At 32.4% G+C, this 15,481-nt stretch overlaps 2 protein-coding genes across 4 annotated transcripts; both read left to right on the forward strand.

Moving 5' to 3' along the window:
• Window positions 1-3,725: 3,725 nt before the first annotated feature.
• Window positions 3,726-6,366, forward strand: LOC125212128 (jasmonate-induced oxygenase 4). 3 transcript variants are annotated; one of them, XM_048112202.1, is made up of 4 exons: window positions 3,726-3,877; window positions 4,262-4,767; window positions 5,470-5,791; window positions 6,046-6,366. In XM_048112202.1, exons 2-4 carry the CDS (start codon window positions 4,289-4,291, stop codon window positions 6,271-6,273), a joined length of 1,029 nt encoding a protein of 342 aa, XP_047968159.1. In that variant the 5' UTR covers window positions 3,726-3,877; window positions 4,262-4,288; the 3' UTR covers window positions 6,274-6,366. The 3 variants fall into 3 exon arrangements, with proteins under 3 accessions (XP_047968159.1, XP_047968160.1, XP_047968161.1); XM_048112203.1 differs by having other exon boundaries at window positions 3,760-3,877; window positions 4,255-4,767; XM_048112204.1 differs by lacking the exon at window positions 3,726-3,877 and adding an exon at window positions 3,992-4,010.
• Window positions 6,367-10,530: 4,164 nt separating this feature from the next.
• Window positions 10,531-15,476, forward strand: LOC125216253 (ADP-ribosylation factor GTPase-activating protein AGD3-like; the record flags this gene model as incomplete). The annotated part of the gene is made up of 13 exons (XM_048117913.1): window positions 10,531-11,042; window positions 11,793-11,869; window positions 11,980-12,080; window positions 12,559-12,629; window positions 12,878-12,940; window positions 13,400-13,444; window positions 13,948-14,013; window positions 14,111-14,158; window positions 14,253-14,348; window positions 14,433-14,474; window positions 14,710-14,925; window positions 15,030-15,161; window positions 15,261-15,476. Coding segments are annotated over exons 1-13 (1,218 nt in total), but the record flags the coding sequence as incomplete, so codon positions are not given.
• Between the last annotated feature and the right edge of the window lie 5 nt (window positions 15,477-15,481).

The following is a 15,481-nucleotide window of genomic DNA, read 5'->3' on the forward strand; positions in this document are numbered from 1 at the left end:
AAATTTGATATACAGTAGTATTTTTTACTCCAGTAAACCATCTTCATCGTATATCAAACCTCACTCTTAGTAGAAAAAAGTGTTTTCGAACGTTAATATAAATATAATATTTTCTCTCTCCCTCAACACACAAAACAACATTATCTAAAATCTCGTAATATTATCAAAGTATATCATTTATTACAAGACGGAGGAAGTATAGAAAACTTCTCTAACATACTGTAAACTCGAACTATTTTTGTATATTTCTATGGAACAATACTAAGTATGGGTGTGTATTATAGCTACTGCGAATTTTGTGATACATATCATAGAGGAATGATATGCTACATGCCTTATGTGGGCTCCTTATGTGAGCACAACTCTCATTTGACACACTTTTAGCGTTGTTCGTTTCGATTTATTTATTTAGTTTAATTCTAATACATTAAAAAATGTTATTGCAATTTTTAATTTCACAAAATTCATAAAAATCAAAGCTCGATTTGCTCGTTTTCTCTATAATTTCAAATAAATGAATAAAATAATAAATAAGCTTTGATTTTTATGAATTTTGTGAAATTAAAAGTTGCAATAACATTTTTTAATGTATTAGAATTAAACTAAATAGATAAATCGAAACGAACAACGCTAAAAGTGTGTCAAACAAGAGTGACGCTCACATAAGGAGCCCACATAAGACATGTAACATATCATTCCTCACATATCATATACCCAAAAATTGTGTAAAATTTGAATATAGTATAAATGGTTCGAGTAAAATTATTTTTTTATTTTTTTATTTTTTTTTATCGTGAGTGGGTTTTAAGTTTCGTAAGTAGTTGAAAATCTCCTTAAAATTTGGTCGCAAATAATAACTTTTTTATGCATTGCATTTTCCACAATTTGGAATTCCATCAAACTTTGGCATAAATTTTGAAACTCATGTAGCTCACAAAATGGCATCGTTTATACTCGTTAACACATGTCATTGTTTCATATATTGACTGGTTTGTCTACTAGGTACCATACATAAATTGTGTTCTATATTACTATAATACTCCGTATTAAAATTTAGTAAATAACAAAGATTTTATAAAACACAAATTTTAATAACATAATGTCAAAAAGTCTATAAGTTTAGCAATTAGTTTAAATGTATCAAATAACAAACAACAATTTTATTTAAATTTAATAATAAAATTTTCTTGATTCATACATAATGACCCAAATCTTCAACATTTTTTTGTGTTTTGAGTATGAACAAATAACACAATATCAAAACGCCCTGATCCAATTTTTTAAAAATAATGCGTTGAACGGATCAACCAATAGAAAAAGAGTATTACAGAATAGATAGGACATAGTTATGAAGTATTATAGTTGGATCTTATTCCACGTGCTATATTATTTTATGTAACACTCATACTTCTAGTTTATATATTTGTGTCGGATCCATATACTTTTTTTATTTCTATTTGTAAATTTTAGATTCTTATGTTTCCATTTTTTTATGCTACATTTGTAAATGGGTTTTGATGTTCTACATAGAGATACAATCATACAACATGTGTATTTTCATTTAGTATACTTTTATTATTAATAACTCTTTAATTAACATTTCATTTATTTTGTAAATTATGTGAGGGTAATGCGATTATGAATAGTTAAAAAATTTTAATAACAAATATGAAAACTTCTTTGGATGCTAGAGGTATGGATTAAAGGATGGTCTCTGAAATTTTCACTTTCACCCGTACAAATATATGATAATTTACTGATCAAGACACCATAAAAAAAATTATATTCATACATCCCTTAGTTTACTCAGCAATTGGGCCACATTTAAAATCATAATTTCTTTTATTAATTTATATAGGGGGTTATAGTAAATAAATTGGGAATTGTAAATGGAATTGCCCTTAGTTTGATTTATCAACAAATTTTTTCACGAAGAAAGTGAACCTACTGATGATGTTTTTATGGGAGTAGCTTTTTTATTAATTTATAAAAATTTACATTGAACTCAACAATCTGGACATGAAAAACATCGAAAATCTAATAAAAAAAACTGAATTCAATATTTTAGAGAAATGTAATGAGTTGGCAATACTCTTAAATTAATGAGATAACCTATAAAAGTTGGCAATCTCATTTGGTAAAGATTGGTCCCCACATTATCACAACTAATAATTACTATATGACATATTACTAACCCATACCTAAGACAAACATGTAGATAATGCCTCCATTATAATAGCAACCTAGCTACTAGGCCTATTTTTCAAAATCTAAATCTCACGGTATTTTAAAATTATAAAACTATTAATTTATTTATACATACTAGTATAATAAATGATTGTGTGGCTAATGATTCCTTAAGATTTGAAACATAGAAAGAGTGGTGCTAATTTTCTGTTCATAACAAATTTTATGTTTCTTATTATAAAATCATTGTATTTCTATTCATTTTTTTTTCTCAGTGATTGTCTATTCCTTTTAATTAGTTCATTTAACCGGTGGATATTTTGAAATGATTGTTTAGAACTTCTCTTGCAGTTCGAAGTTTTTGTGAGACTAATTATTTGGATAGAAATGAGGTATTGATGAGGTCGCAACTCGAAGCTCAAACAGTCATCTCGAGGAGGTCGACCGGGACCAGCGCAACGGCGATGTTAATAGCTTTGTGCAGTCCTCAACAAACTCGGCGATGCACTTGAAAGAATTGCAGACAACATTGTAGATTCCTTAAATTCTAACTAACTACTGCTGCTCAACAGATTTGTTTTACTTCTTTTGTTATACAATTCAATATTCTGTCATTGTTAGCCTTTATTACAGCTGATTTCACATTGTTTTGTTAGGATTATTTTTGTAGTAATAATAAATTTTGAGACATAGGAGTAGCTGTTTCATTTGTATACCAAACTAATTCAGACTTCTGCAACCTTTTTTTTGGGTTATTGCCAGTTTTTGTGATCTTATTGAAATAAATCCACCTACATCTGAGATAAATAATTCATCCATCCTCAAAAACTGATTCCTTTTTTTTTTTTTTTTTTTTTTTTTTTTTTTTTTTTCATTTTCCCACTAAATTTAGTCTATGTTCATTTATAATAATAAATTAATTAGCATAAATTTGTCTCTAGGTGCGTTTTATTTTGTATCAACAATTTTTCAATTATTTTTAACCATCATTTCTCGTAACCCCACTTTACATTTTTCATTAAAATTTGTGTTTCCTTTGCCAAAAAACTAATTTTCGTGCAAAGATAAAGTACAATATTTCAGATCACGCATACTTTGACTTTGATAATCTACTTAATTTGCTAATCAAATCTAATTTAATTTTTCTTCCTACATAAATATTTTTGTCTGAATTTTATTAAAACTTATGTCATAACATAACCTACATTATTATATACAAAGATAAATTATTAAAAAATTATGAAGTTGAGTTAAATTTAAATTTATTTGTTAATACTTATTCGACGGAAGAACAAATTGTGTTGCTTTGTAGTAGTATAATATATTGTCGATTTCCAAACAACCTTATTTTCTATTAATAGACTGCATCGACCATCAATCTCCAAATATTATTCCCCAATTATATACTCCTACTACAAGCTCATAAAAAATATATTATATATTAGTAATTGTTAATAAATCTAAATTTCATAATTGTTTTGACAAATTATTTTTTTGGTAAAGGACAATTTTTTTAAGTTACGTGACAAATCAAAATTTAATCCAATTTGATGATTTTTGGACAATGAATAATTAAAACACAATGATGAAAGTCGATTGCTTTAACAAGTTTGCATTTAGGTGATTTGGGTTTCCACTGATTATCGCGTCTCGTCTCCAAATCTCATCATCTCTTGGAATCAGCAATTAGGTTCGATTTCAATGTCTACATTTTGGATATATGCTTTGATAATAGTAGAATAATATCTGCAATAGCTCTGATTTCGGCGTGAATTCTTGAATTTTACAAAGCTCACATCTTGGAGCGATCGCTTTTCTGCATCGTATTGAATTTCACTGCCCTTCTTTTCTATGTGTGATATTTGTCCAATTTATGTTTTTTTTTTTTTTTTTGCCTTAGTTTAAGGTTCTTTCCTTCATCCTCTTAATTGAAATCCTAGTTAACAGTTATGAATTAGATGAAAATCAGGGCTAGAAAAAGTTGATGGCTTGATTGACTGAGCAATGAACTATTGAGGTGTGAAAGAATTGATCTTGTTATTGAATGTGAGATTGATTTTGTGTTAGTTTTCAGGTCTTAATATATACTCATAAGATAGTTATGGAAGCTTTGGGCACTCAAATCAGAGTGCAGTCCTTGGTTGGTGAAGGGGCAGTGCCACCTCAATACGTGCAGCCACTCGAGACTAGAACTCAACGCATTGTTGGATGTAGGAATGATAACAAAGAGCCATCCCCGCCCGTTATTGACCTTAGTGATGATGGAAACTCAGTTCATGAGCAGCTGGGACGCGCCTGCAGCGAGTGGGGAGCGTTCCATGTGATCAACCATGGTGTTCCTGTTGAATTGTTGGGAGAGATGAGGCGACTGAGCCGCTCCTTCTTTGAGGACTGTGCGATGGATCAAAAGCTGAGTTACGCGTGTGACCCCACTTCCCCTGCTTCGGAGGGGTATGGGAGCCGGATGCTGGTGGCATCTAATGATACGGTCTTGGATTGGAGAGATTATTTTGACCATCACACTTTGCCCCTGTCACGCCGGGATCCATCTAAGTGGCCTCACTTTTCTCCCAATTACCGGTGAATGCTCCTCTTTTACGTTCTATACTAGTAATTGTGCCTTTTATCGCTCATTTATGTTGATGGCTTTAATTTCATATGTCGAATAAGTAACTGAAGAAGTTGTATGAGAAAAGTCGTAGTAGATTATAGTGATAAAATGAATGCTCCTCTTCTACGTTGTATACTAATAATTGTGCCCTTTATCGATTTGCATATGCTCATTATTTTGATGGCTTCAGTTGCATATGTCGAATCACTGACTCAAAGAAGTTGTGTGACTGAAAAGTCGTAGCAGATTATAGTGATCAAATGAATTCTCCTCTTTTACGTTCTATAATAGTAATTGCGCCTTTTATTGAGTTACTTATGCTCATTATGTTAATGGCTTCAATTGCATATGTCGAATGACTAACAAAAAGTTGTATGGCAGAAAAGTGTAGCAGATTATAGTGATCAAATGAATGCTCCTCTCTTATGTTCGATACTAGGAGTAATAATTGTGCCTTTTATTGAGTCGTGTATGCTCATTATGTCGATGGCTTCAATTGCATATGTCTGTAACTAACTCAAGAAGTTGTATGGCAGAAAAATCGTAGCAGAATATAGTGATAAATGAATACTCCTCTTTCACGTTCTATTCTAGTAATTTTACCTTTTATTGAGTTGTCAATGGCTTCAATTGCATATGTCGAATCACTAACTCAAGAAGTTGTATGACAGAAAAGTTGTGGCAGATTATAGTGATCAAATGAATGCCCTTGCTGAAAAATTACTGTGCTTGATCTCGAAGAGCTTAGGGCTGCCGTCTTCTTGCATCAAAGATGCTATTGGCAAATTCCATCAGAACATCACCGTGAGCTACTACCCTCCTTGCCCGCAGCCCGAGCTTACCCTCGGTTTGCAATCTCATTCTGACATGGGTGGTGTCACGCTTCTCATCCAAGATGACGTGGGGGGCCTCGAGGTCTTGAAAGATGGAAAATGGGTGCTGGTAAATCCATTAAGTGATGCTATATTCGTCATTTTGGCCGACCAAACTGAGGTATGGATCGATTAGCTACCATTTTTGTTCATCCTGATATTCTCCGAGCATGAACTGTGAACTTTCCTTGACATGATTTTCGTAAACTGTTGAAACCTTCTCGTGATCATTATGATGATTCCTCGTGTCTCGTTTGAATCCGTTCATAGTTTTGATGCTTGGAATACACTAATTGGGACGATAACTCCCTTGAACGATGATTCTGGAACTGCACGTTCTAGGATAAGCGTATCTGACAGTGTTTCTACTCTCAGGTGATAACAAACGGACAGTACAAGAGTTCTGTGCATCGAGCCATCACTAATGCGAAGAAAGCACGCCTTTCTGTTGCCACATTTCATGATCCTGGGAAAACGAAGACGGTATCTCCAGCTTTGAAGCCTCCTAAATATCGCCCTGTGATGTATGGGGACTACGTCTCGTCATGGTACACAAAGGGGCCCGAAGGAAAACGCAATATCGATGCTCTCCTGCTTCAGTGAGTCAGTGTGTTCCTTTTTATTTTCTGAGTTATAAATTTTCTGCAATTCATGAATGAAGCTGTTCTGCAAATAGTTGATTGTTACTTTGTCTTAGTTTTTTGTGGTTTTTGTTTGTTTCTTTATCAATTGGAGAGGTATGTTGCATTGATCGGTCTGGTTATAATCGACCAGTTCGGTTTGGTTTTAAACGAACCGGCCGAATCGATCGAATAACCACATATCCTTAGAATAGAGTAAAACCTGAGAAAAAATGTGTCTATGATTTCATTTAGCCAACTTATATCGGGTGATATGGTTCAAAACAATAATAATAAACCAAAATAAATAAAGATGGTGATTTTATTTTATCATGAATAACGGAGCAATTATAGGGTAAGATGAGAAGGATAAAATTGCATTGCAATTCTATGTTTGTTGTATGAAATAATTAATTAGGAATACATGATTTAATCAAAACATACATATATTACCAAAGGCCCAAAATGAAATTTTATAAACATGGCTTGTTTAAGGCATTGTCTATCTTTTTGTCTTTTATTCATATTTCCCTTTTCACTTATTTATTTTAAATCTCAGAATTCCATTTTTTTCGTACCTCATTAACTTTTTAATTAAATGAGACCCTCTGTTTTTTTGTGCCCCCACTTTGCAAATTGCAAGTCTTTTCTTTTTCTTTCTCAATTTTATCTTTTTATCCTTTTGATTGTTGTTGTTTTTTTTAGGGTTATTAAGTAGGTAATGTTTATATTTTTAAGGCCATCATTATTTCGCCAATTCACTATATATTATGCAAGAAAATATTCCATATATTTTCCCACTGTTGGAAAATGACTTTATTAACTTTAGTAGTGTGAAAATACAAGAACATAAATTATTTTCTAGTATTCGACCAAAATATTAAGGCGTGGGGTCGAATGCAATAGTAGTATGTATGAATTATAATAAATGAGTACGACTTTTGTGTCAATGCTTTTTGGATAAATATATTTAATATTTATAAGTTTTTCCTTTCAAATTGAATTTAGGGGGCCTTTTGAAATTTAACTTATCCCTTTTGTGTTAGTATTGTGTGAAAAGAATATGTAAAAAGATTTATTCGTGCAAAATCCTTGAAATTGATGGAACTTTGCTGGTTAACCTCAACTTAATTGGCAAGACATTTTTTCTCTGATCAATGAATTAATGATTTGAATTATTATAAAGTTTATGAAAAATCATCATTGCTCATTTTTTATCTTCTCATCAAGATTTTTTTTCTCCACCAGACCTGATTTATCTGAAAAAATAAAAACTACTCTACAACCTTATTTTAGAAAAAATAAATGAGTAGGTGTCAAGATAACATGTGAGTGTGATTTGTGTTTTTGTTTACTTTCAGTTCTACTGCTATTTGTTTTCATTTTTATTTATTATTTATTTCATGAACGGAATATCGAGCAGAATCTTCCTCGGGATCCAAATAATAAAATGAAAAATGGAAAATGATTTTTGTTAATTTATTTTATTTTTGATAGCTAAATACCCTTTCGAATGTTGCTGTCATAGAGATGATTATAGATTTATATCAATTCAAGCAGAATATATTCCTTTACCTATATTGATTGATTGATAATCACGTTTTGTATTTGGCGGCTAGTATGTTAGTGTTGATTTTATACAATTAAAAGTAAAATTAAGTTGTCACATGCATTCTATTAGTATCAAATAATGTTGTGACATCATCGTACATGAAAACTTATGTGAATTAGGGAAGCAATTAAAACATAAAATATAATTTGAAATTTTAGTATATAGATCGAAGTATAATTTGTTCGGATTGAATTATTTCCGCAAAATAAATTAGTGATTTCAAATATGAGAACAATATATATATAAAAAAAAGAAGGCAGAAAAAGTAAATTGCAAGTGGTCAAAAAGTATACAAGGCTAGGCCATAGTTGCTGCCTTTATTTCACTTTTTCATTTGATTTCAGATTAGAGAATTCTTACTAGATTAGTACTTTATCAACAAAAATACAATAATGTACTACTAAAAGTGATAAGGGCATCAGTGGGTGTCCACTAATCCAATTAACTGCTAATTAATTTGATTCTTAATTGTTCAATTATATATTTTTGTTATAGTAATAAAAGTTAACACTTGCACAATCCACCTCGTATCGCATGTATCCCATATTCTATATTTTTAGGGAATTAATGAAAAAATAGAGTTGATAATTTTTGACACGATATAAAAATTCGCTAGGAACATGTACAAAAAATAATGAGTTTGAGTTAAGATTTATTGATTCATGTCCTTCTCGAGTCGACTCGTTAGGAACCTAATAACTTTTCGGTTCGAATAACCTATTAATAATATTATGATTTAAATTACTTTGTTCATTAAAATATATATATATATATATATATATACTTTAATTATATTTTCTAGGTTTACTTAAAATAGTGTAAATTAAGCTTTAATCTTGTAAATTAGATATATAAATTTAGTCGCATAATTCAGGATCATGTCGTGTCAATCCATGTCACTATCGTTATCGGTTTCATGTCGTGTGTTGGTCGTGCTCATATTTGAAGGTCGCATGTTTGATTCGTGTTCAAATTGAATGTTTTCTTACTAGGCTGAGCTCATATTCAAGTTGAGAGTTTCTTTAATATATTGGGTCAATCATTCATGTTAGGTCTTATTGGTTGAATCTTTGTTAGATAGACCGATATTGATCCAACTAGCATGGTTTATGACATAATGTTTTAACTACAATAATTAAAAATAATATGACCCTTTACTATTGTTATTCACACTATTTTTATTAAGTCATTTACATGAATATGGTAGATATTAAATGAATGGAAAACGGATATCATTGCATAAAAACATATTTCCTTGATTAATATTATTTTATTAGTTTTTTTGTCATTTTTGCCAAGTGGGTGGAGATAAATGTTAGCTCTTACATTCCAATAATTTTAATAAGAGTCAAATTGAAGTCACATATTAATGCAAGACAATGACTTTGTCATCAAAGACAATGGGAATGACCGAATGAGTGTTGTTACCCTAACATTAATGTCTCATTCCACCACAACCTTAACATTGCAATAGAAATAACTACAACCAAACAATTGCAAAAATCCAAATAATAAATAATAGTGTTACATAACTATGGATTAATGGAGCTTTCATTTGTCAAGATTCAGATGAATCGGAACGTCTTACTAAAGTCCATATTTTTGATATGCACTTGTTTTTTTTCAAATTTGGAAAGCCAACTCGTTCCAACAAAAACAATAATTTTACTATTCATAAATCATAGTAGTACTATTATTATCAATCCAAATTCGTCCCAAATCCATTGCACCCACGATTAGTCATAAAATACTAACCAAAATTGTTAGATAAATTGGGGAAACTACCTCCAAAATCAAATTGACAGCTAAAAAAATCAGTGGCATGAACATATTGTTATATGGTGCATCTAATCAATCATAGTTATAAAAAGAGAAAAAAATGAGAGAAACAATTTCTTTTATTATGATTGATTTGAGATACTACATGAGTATTACATATTAATATATCCATACCATTACTCTTATAGATTGAGCAAAATAATGAAATAATTCACTAATCCGTGAATGAAAGACTCATTTTTACTTGCCACAAATTTTAAGATCTTTTTAACATTAGAAAGTAAATACTTAGATTAAAAGGTTAGTAGATTTTCAATTTATATAATGGCGATATATTAATTTTATAATATAATTTAAGTGTAATGATCTAATGGAATTTACTAAGAATAAGAAAAGGATAAATATATCATTTATTAGGATACATTCAAAAATGGCGAAATGAGTTATTTAGGATACATCCAAAAATAGTGAAATGAGTTGTTTATTATGAACGAAAAGAATATTAAATATTATTACCAAATTATAATCATGGAACGTTTAATTAAAAAAGTAGTGGGCCATTACTAAAAAACAAGGCTAGATTTAAAACTATTGGTATTGAAATCCAAATATTACCAAATGTAATTATACTTGATCCATTTTTTTCACATTTTTGTCATTTTACTTTAGAAAGTACTTAGTAGATTTTTAACATTTGCTTATAACCATTAAACTACTCCTTATACTACTGTGATTAAAAAACTTAGTATATCATACTCCAAAATATAATTGAACATGAAATTGAAACTAATCAAACTAATTATTACACTTGAGAAAAAGACCACTCCATAAAATAAAATTGACACCTTTTCTTGATTCTTCAACAAAACATTCATCAATTCCCAAGATTTCTCCATTAACAGACCTCTCCATCTCACTTGGTCTCCACTCTCACTCTTCACTTTCCTCTCCCCTAGGGTTTGGGTTCCTCCCTTCATTCCATCTCTTCCCCTTCTCGGGTTTTGCACCAACATAATTCTGATTTCTGTACTCCACCAAATGGGAAAGTGTTAAATTGGGAAAGAAATAAAGCCCGCATTTTGTTTTTCAAGGAAAAGTAAACCCATTTCGAAAGAATTCATTTTTATTTTCATAGAGCTGAGATTTGGATCAGTGAGATCGGCAGAAATGGTAGTTATTGTAGTGATGGGTTAAGCTTTAAGGAGAGAGAAAGAAAAGATCTTGTTGTTAGCTGTCAATGGAAGTTTGGTGAAATTTATTGTTTGTTTAGAACTAAAAGAAGGTAAAAAAGGAGCAGAAGAATTGGGTCTGCCAACATGCATTTTGCTAAGCTTGATGACTCTCCTATGTTTCGTAAGCAGGTTGGTGCTTTTTGATCTTCCTTTTCAACTCATTTAATGAAAATTCTTGTAGCTGTTTGCTGTAAATAAGCTGAATTTGATATATTTTTTTTGCTTGATGACGATTGATTTAATTGTTTTCCTTATTTCTTGCTGCTCAAAACTGAAATCATGGTTAGTTTGTAATAAATTCATGCCTTTTCTGATCATAGAACACTGTCCCATTGGGCTGTGTGATTTTAATTATTTATAGGTATTATATCAGCTCTGAATTGATGATTCCAAGCTTTGGCCATCTGAAGTTAGAGGATTTGTTGTAGAAATGTTTAGGTTTAGCTCATGTCTCAAGATTGAAGATATGATGGGGGGTTTTTGGCTTAATTTTCTTCCCTCGTACATGACATCGTAAAGTGACAGTGGTAGATATTCAATTTCCTCGAACATTTGATAACTTACAAGCATGTACTCCTTTCTTTTCGTCTTTCGCCTTTTGGGCTTCAGTTTATATGGGGAAAGTAAGGAAGTCCTGGCACCGTGACATTTTCTAGTTGTGTTATCACTTTGAACACTTCACATTCAAGGATATTCTACAAATGTTTTGCTGGTATACAAATTTCTAGAAAGCAAAAGAATATCCTATTTAAAAGACTTTACTAGTCTCTGATTCTCTGAGAGCGGATGTGTCATTCCTGTAATTTGAGCCCATTCTGTCGCTCATTATTCGATTTTTTTTCAATGGTGGTTCTGTAACTCTGCTTTCTCGATGAACAGATACAAACTTTGGAGGAAGGTGCCGACTCCTTGGGTGAAAGGTGTTTGAAGTTTTGCAAAGGATGTCGAAGATACACGTGAGACCAATATTCTTCAGTTTCTAGAACACTAGACTTACATGTTATTCTCTATTTTTCTATTTGATAATGTGGAGTCTAAAGTTTGAAACATCTTTTTCTGCTTACAGTGAAGGACTCGGTGAGGGATATGATGGAGACATAGCTTTTGCTAGTGCCCTGGAAACTTTTGGTGGAGGCCATAATGACCCTATTAGTGTTGCCTTTGGAGGTATAAATGGACGTTCTAGATATTCACTGTCTGCAATCTAGTTAGATGGCTTGCATAAGTATTTATCTTCATTAACAGCCATGAAAATTGGCCTGTGCTGACTGCCATATGGATTCTCGAGTGTCAAATGTCAATCCATGGGAATACACAGTTACTCTCTCTCTCATTGCACGATCTAGAGAAATCTTAGTCACGTTAATATTGTTTAGCTGATTTGATGATATGGTATATATATGCTGACATCGCACCACATGCTATACACCTAAAAGATCTGTGTTATGGTCACATCTGTCTAGATCATTATGGATCAAGACTCAATTTGACTCAATTTGTTCTTGAATTTGTCTGATCTTGTTCCACAGTATTTTTTTGGTTCTCTTATTGGTAACACGCCTATTTATTTTCTTTATGGCAGTGGGCTTTTATCAGTGAATTGATTAAAACTGGTACTGTTAGTTTAAAATTCTTGCCCGTGTAGGTCCTGTAATGACAAAATTCACCATTGCATTGAGGGAAATTGGGACATACAAAGAAGTTCTTAGATCTCAGGTATGCACTTATGAATCTGGTCTCGATCTAGTATAAACTTCGTATACAGCTGAGGCCACCGAGGAAAAAATGTGTTATCAGTCTCTTGGAACTTGTTTTGAAAATGAAGCTTTACTTCATCTGTAACTTTGATAGACATCGTTTTATCTACTTTTATGAACGACACGGATATTGAATTTTATTGTGAATAAATGTGATAAGTTATCATGCAAATGTGCATATAACTGTATGCTTTTTTACTTGTGCAGGTTGAACACTTGCTAAATGATCGATTGCTGCAGTTTGTAAATTTGGATTTGCATGATGTCAAGGTACCCTTTTCTCTTTTACCCTTTTAGATTTGATAAAAACTGCAATGTATATCATTTGCTTGCTGTCTTAAATTGGTAATCATTACCCCAAAATTTGCTGCTATGTTATTTGTCTCACCACTCGCCAGAGTCCTTTATCTTTGTGATCCACTTGAACGTCTTTCTTTCTAAATGCCTTTTTCTTGATGGATGCTAGTTAAATGAAATCTAGTATTCTTCATTAGGCCCAAAATCTTGCCTTCCACAACTAAGATTCAGTATTCTATCATTCTATGCATACAACCCAAGTTCTTGGGTCCAGTGTTATTGTATTATTATCTTACTGCGCCACCTTCATGTATTTATTCTACTCGTATTGAAATTGACATGCCTCCTGTAAACATTTGTTAAGTCATCTTTATCCATATGTTCTGCTGTCTGTAGTTTTTGATCATTTCACTAATGGGTTTTAGCACACAGGAGGCACGCAAACGCTTTGACAAGGCTAGTCTTCTCTATGACCAGGTATTGTTCCATACCTATTCTCCTTGCTTTTGCGTGTAGCATCCAGTGCCTTCTGCCTGGGCACCTTGTTGGGTTGAAGAGTTGGGATCGAGCATTTTGAAATTGAACCTTAGAGTTTCTGCAGTAGGACAGCAACGGAACATATAGTGTCCAGTGCCTTCTCCTGAAGTGCAGCCGTGAAGGTCCTTGATAATATTCATGATGTATCTGATAGAGTCATTATAATGAGCATGGGATGAGTACAATTATATCAAGTGCTAAAACACCATAACCATTGCTTCAGTACTCTGGGGTTGTCAGTTTCTTCTCTAAGAAACTTCATGAAGTTTTACACTTTCCATGAGTAGGCTAAATGGATTTGCTTTTCCTTTTTAGCATCAGATTAGCCAATATGCTGGGCCAAGATATTTCAATTGTTTTAAATATTGGTGGGGTGTTTATTATGATTGACTTCGTCGGCAACATGAGTAAATTTTGTTAGTAAATCTGTTATAGTTCTACAGGCTCGTGAGAAGTTTTTGTCATTACGAAAAGGCACAAGAAGTGATGTAGCAACTGTCCTGGAGGAGGTAAACCTTCAAACTTGTCGCTATGATGCTAAATCATAAAGTCCATATAATACCCTTAACCACATGCATAATAACATTGTCTCTTGGATGTAACCAGGAGCTCCATCATGCTCGGTCAACTTTTGAACAGGCGCGATTTAATCTGGTTTGTAATTCCATTTACTGTTTTAATTATTTCAAAGTCGAATTAAGGTTCTCAAATATTAGTTTATGCTTAATTTTATATTCTTTCCGTCCAGGTCACTGCTCTTTCAAATGTTGAAGCAAAGAAAAGGTTTGAGTTCTTAGAAGCAGTTAGTGAAACAATGGCTTCTCATCTGCGCTATTTCAAACAGGTAGAACTTAAGTTTGAAGTGGTCGAATATCTTAATCTAGTGTTGCTGTCCTTTTCCAACTCCTTTATTCTTTGTTTTGTGTAGGGATATGAGCTGTTGCATCAGATGGAACCATATATTAACCAGGTTTACCTTACTTTTGATTTCTTTTGGTTGTTGAAGTAGTTGAGAATACAACTTATGATGATCATTTGTGATTCCCAAAGTTCTTCCTTTTCTTAAATCCTTAATAATAATACTCAGCAACATTATGTTTTCATGCTAATTAGTTCATTAGTATTTTGGACACACTATATGAGTTCTATAATATTATGACTCAAGAGCAATATTATACTCCATTGATGATTAATATTTGGTACAGGTCTCAACTTATGCAAAACAATCAAAAGAGAGATCCAACTATGAGCAAGCAGCTCTTAATGAGAGAATGCAAGAATATAAACGCCAGATTGATCGAGAGAGCCGGTGGTCCTCAAATGGTTCAAAAGGATCTCCAAATGGAGATGGAATCCAAGCCATTGGAAGGAGTTCGCATAAGATGATAGAGGCTGTCATGCAATCTGCTGCAAGAGGAAAGGTTAAAGAGCTTTGACGTTAAAATGACCAACTGTTTCTCTAGCTTATTGTTTTATATTTCATTTTGTTATTTGTCTGCCTCCTGAAGCTTGGAATTTCATTCAGGTCCAAACAATTAGACAGGGTTACCTTTCGAAGCGATCCTCAAACCTAAGGGGTGATTGGAAAAGAAGGTTCTTTGTTCTTGATAGCCGGGGTATGCTGTACTATTATCGCAAAAGAAGCAGCAAACCTTCTGTGAGTAGATACTTGAATTAAACACTTATGTAAAAATGAGATGCTGCTTTTCTCTAGAAATCCAGTCCTTTTAATCCCACGAGATATCATTAACTGCAGGGCTCAGGCACTCAACTTGCTAATCAAAGAAATAGTTCGGAATTGGGTTCTGGATTGCTAAGTCGTTGGTTGTCTTCTCAGTATCATGGTGGGGTACACGATGAGAAATCTGTTGCTCATCATACAGTAAACTTGTTGACTTCAACAATAAAAGTTGATGCTGACCAATCAGATTTAAGATTCTGCTTCAGAATAATATCCCCAACAAAGAACTATACACT

The sequence above is a fragment of the Salvia hispanica genome, chromosome 3 (genome assembly GCF_023119035.1).
Source record: "Salvia hispanica cultivar TCC Black 2014 chromosome 3, UniMelb_Shisp_WGS_1.0, whole genome shotgun sequence".
Taxonomy (NCBI): Eukaryota; Viridiplantae; Streptophyta; class Magnoliopsida; order Lamiales; family Lamiaceae; genus Salvia; species Salvia hispanica.

Coding starts and splice junctions, on each gene's coding strand:
- LOC125212128 (XM_048112202.1), top strand. CDS start 4,289: ATGGAAGCTTTGGGCACTCAAATCAGAGTGCAGTCCTTGGTTGGTGAA. Junction 4,768..5,469: donor CACTTTTCTCCCAATTACCG/GTGAATGCTCCT, acceptor GTTGTATGACAG/AAAAGTTGTGGCAGATTATA. Junction 5,792..6,045: donor TTTTGGCCGACCAAACTGAG/GTATGGATCGAT, acceptor TTCTACTCTCAG/GTGATAACAAACGGACAGTA.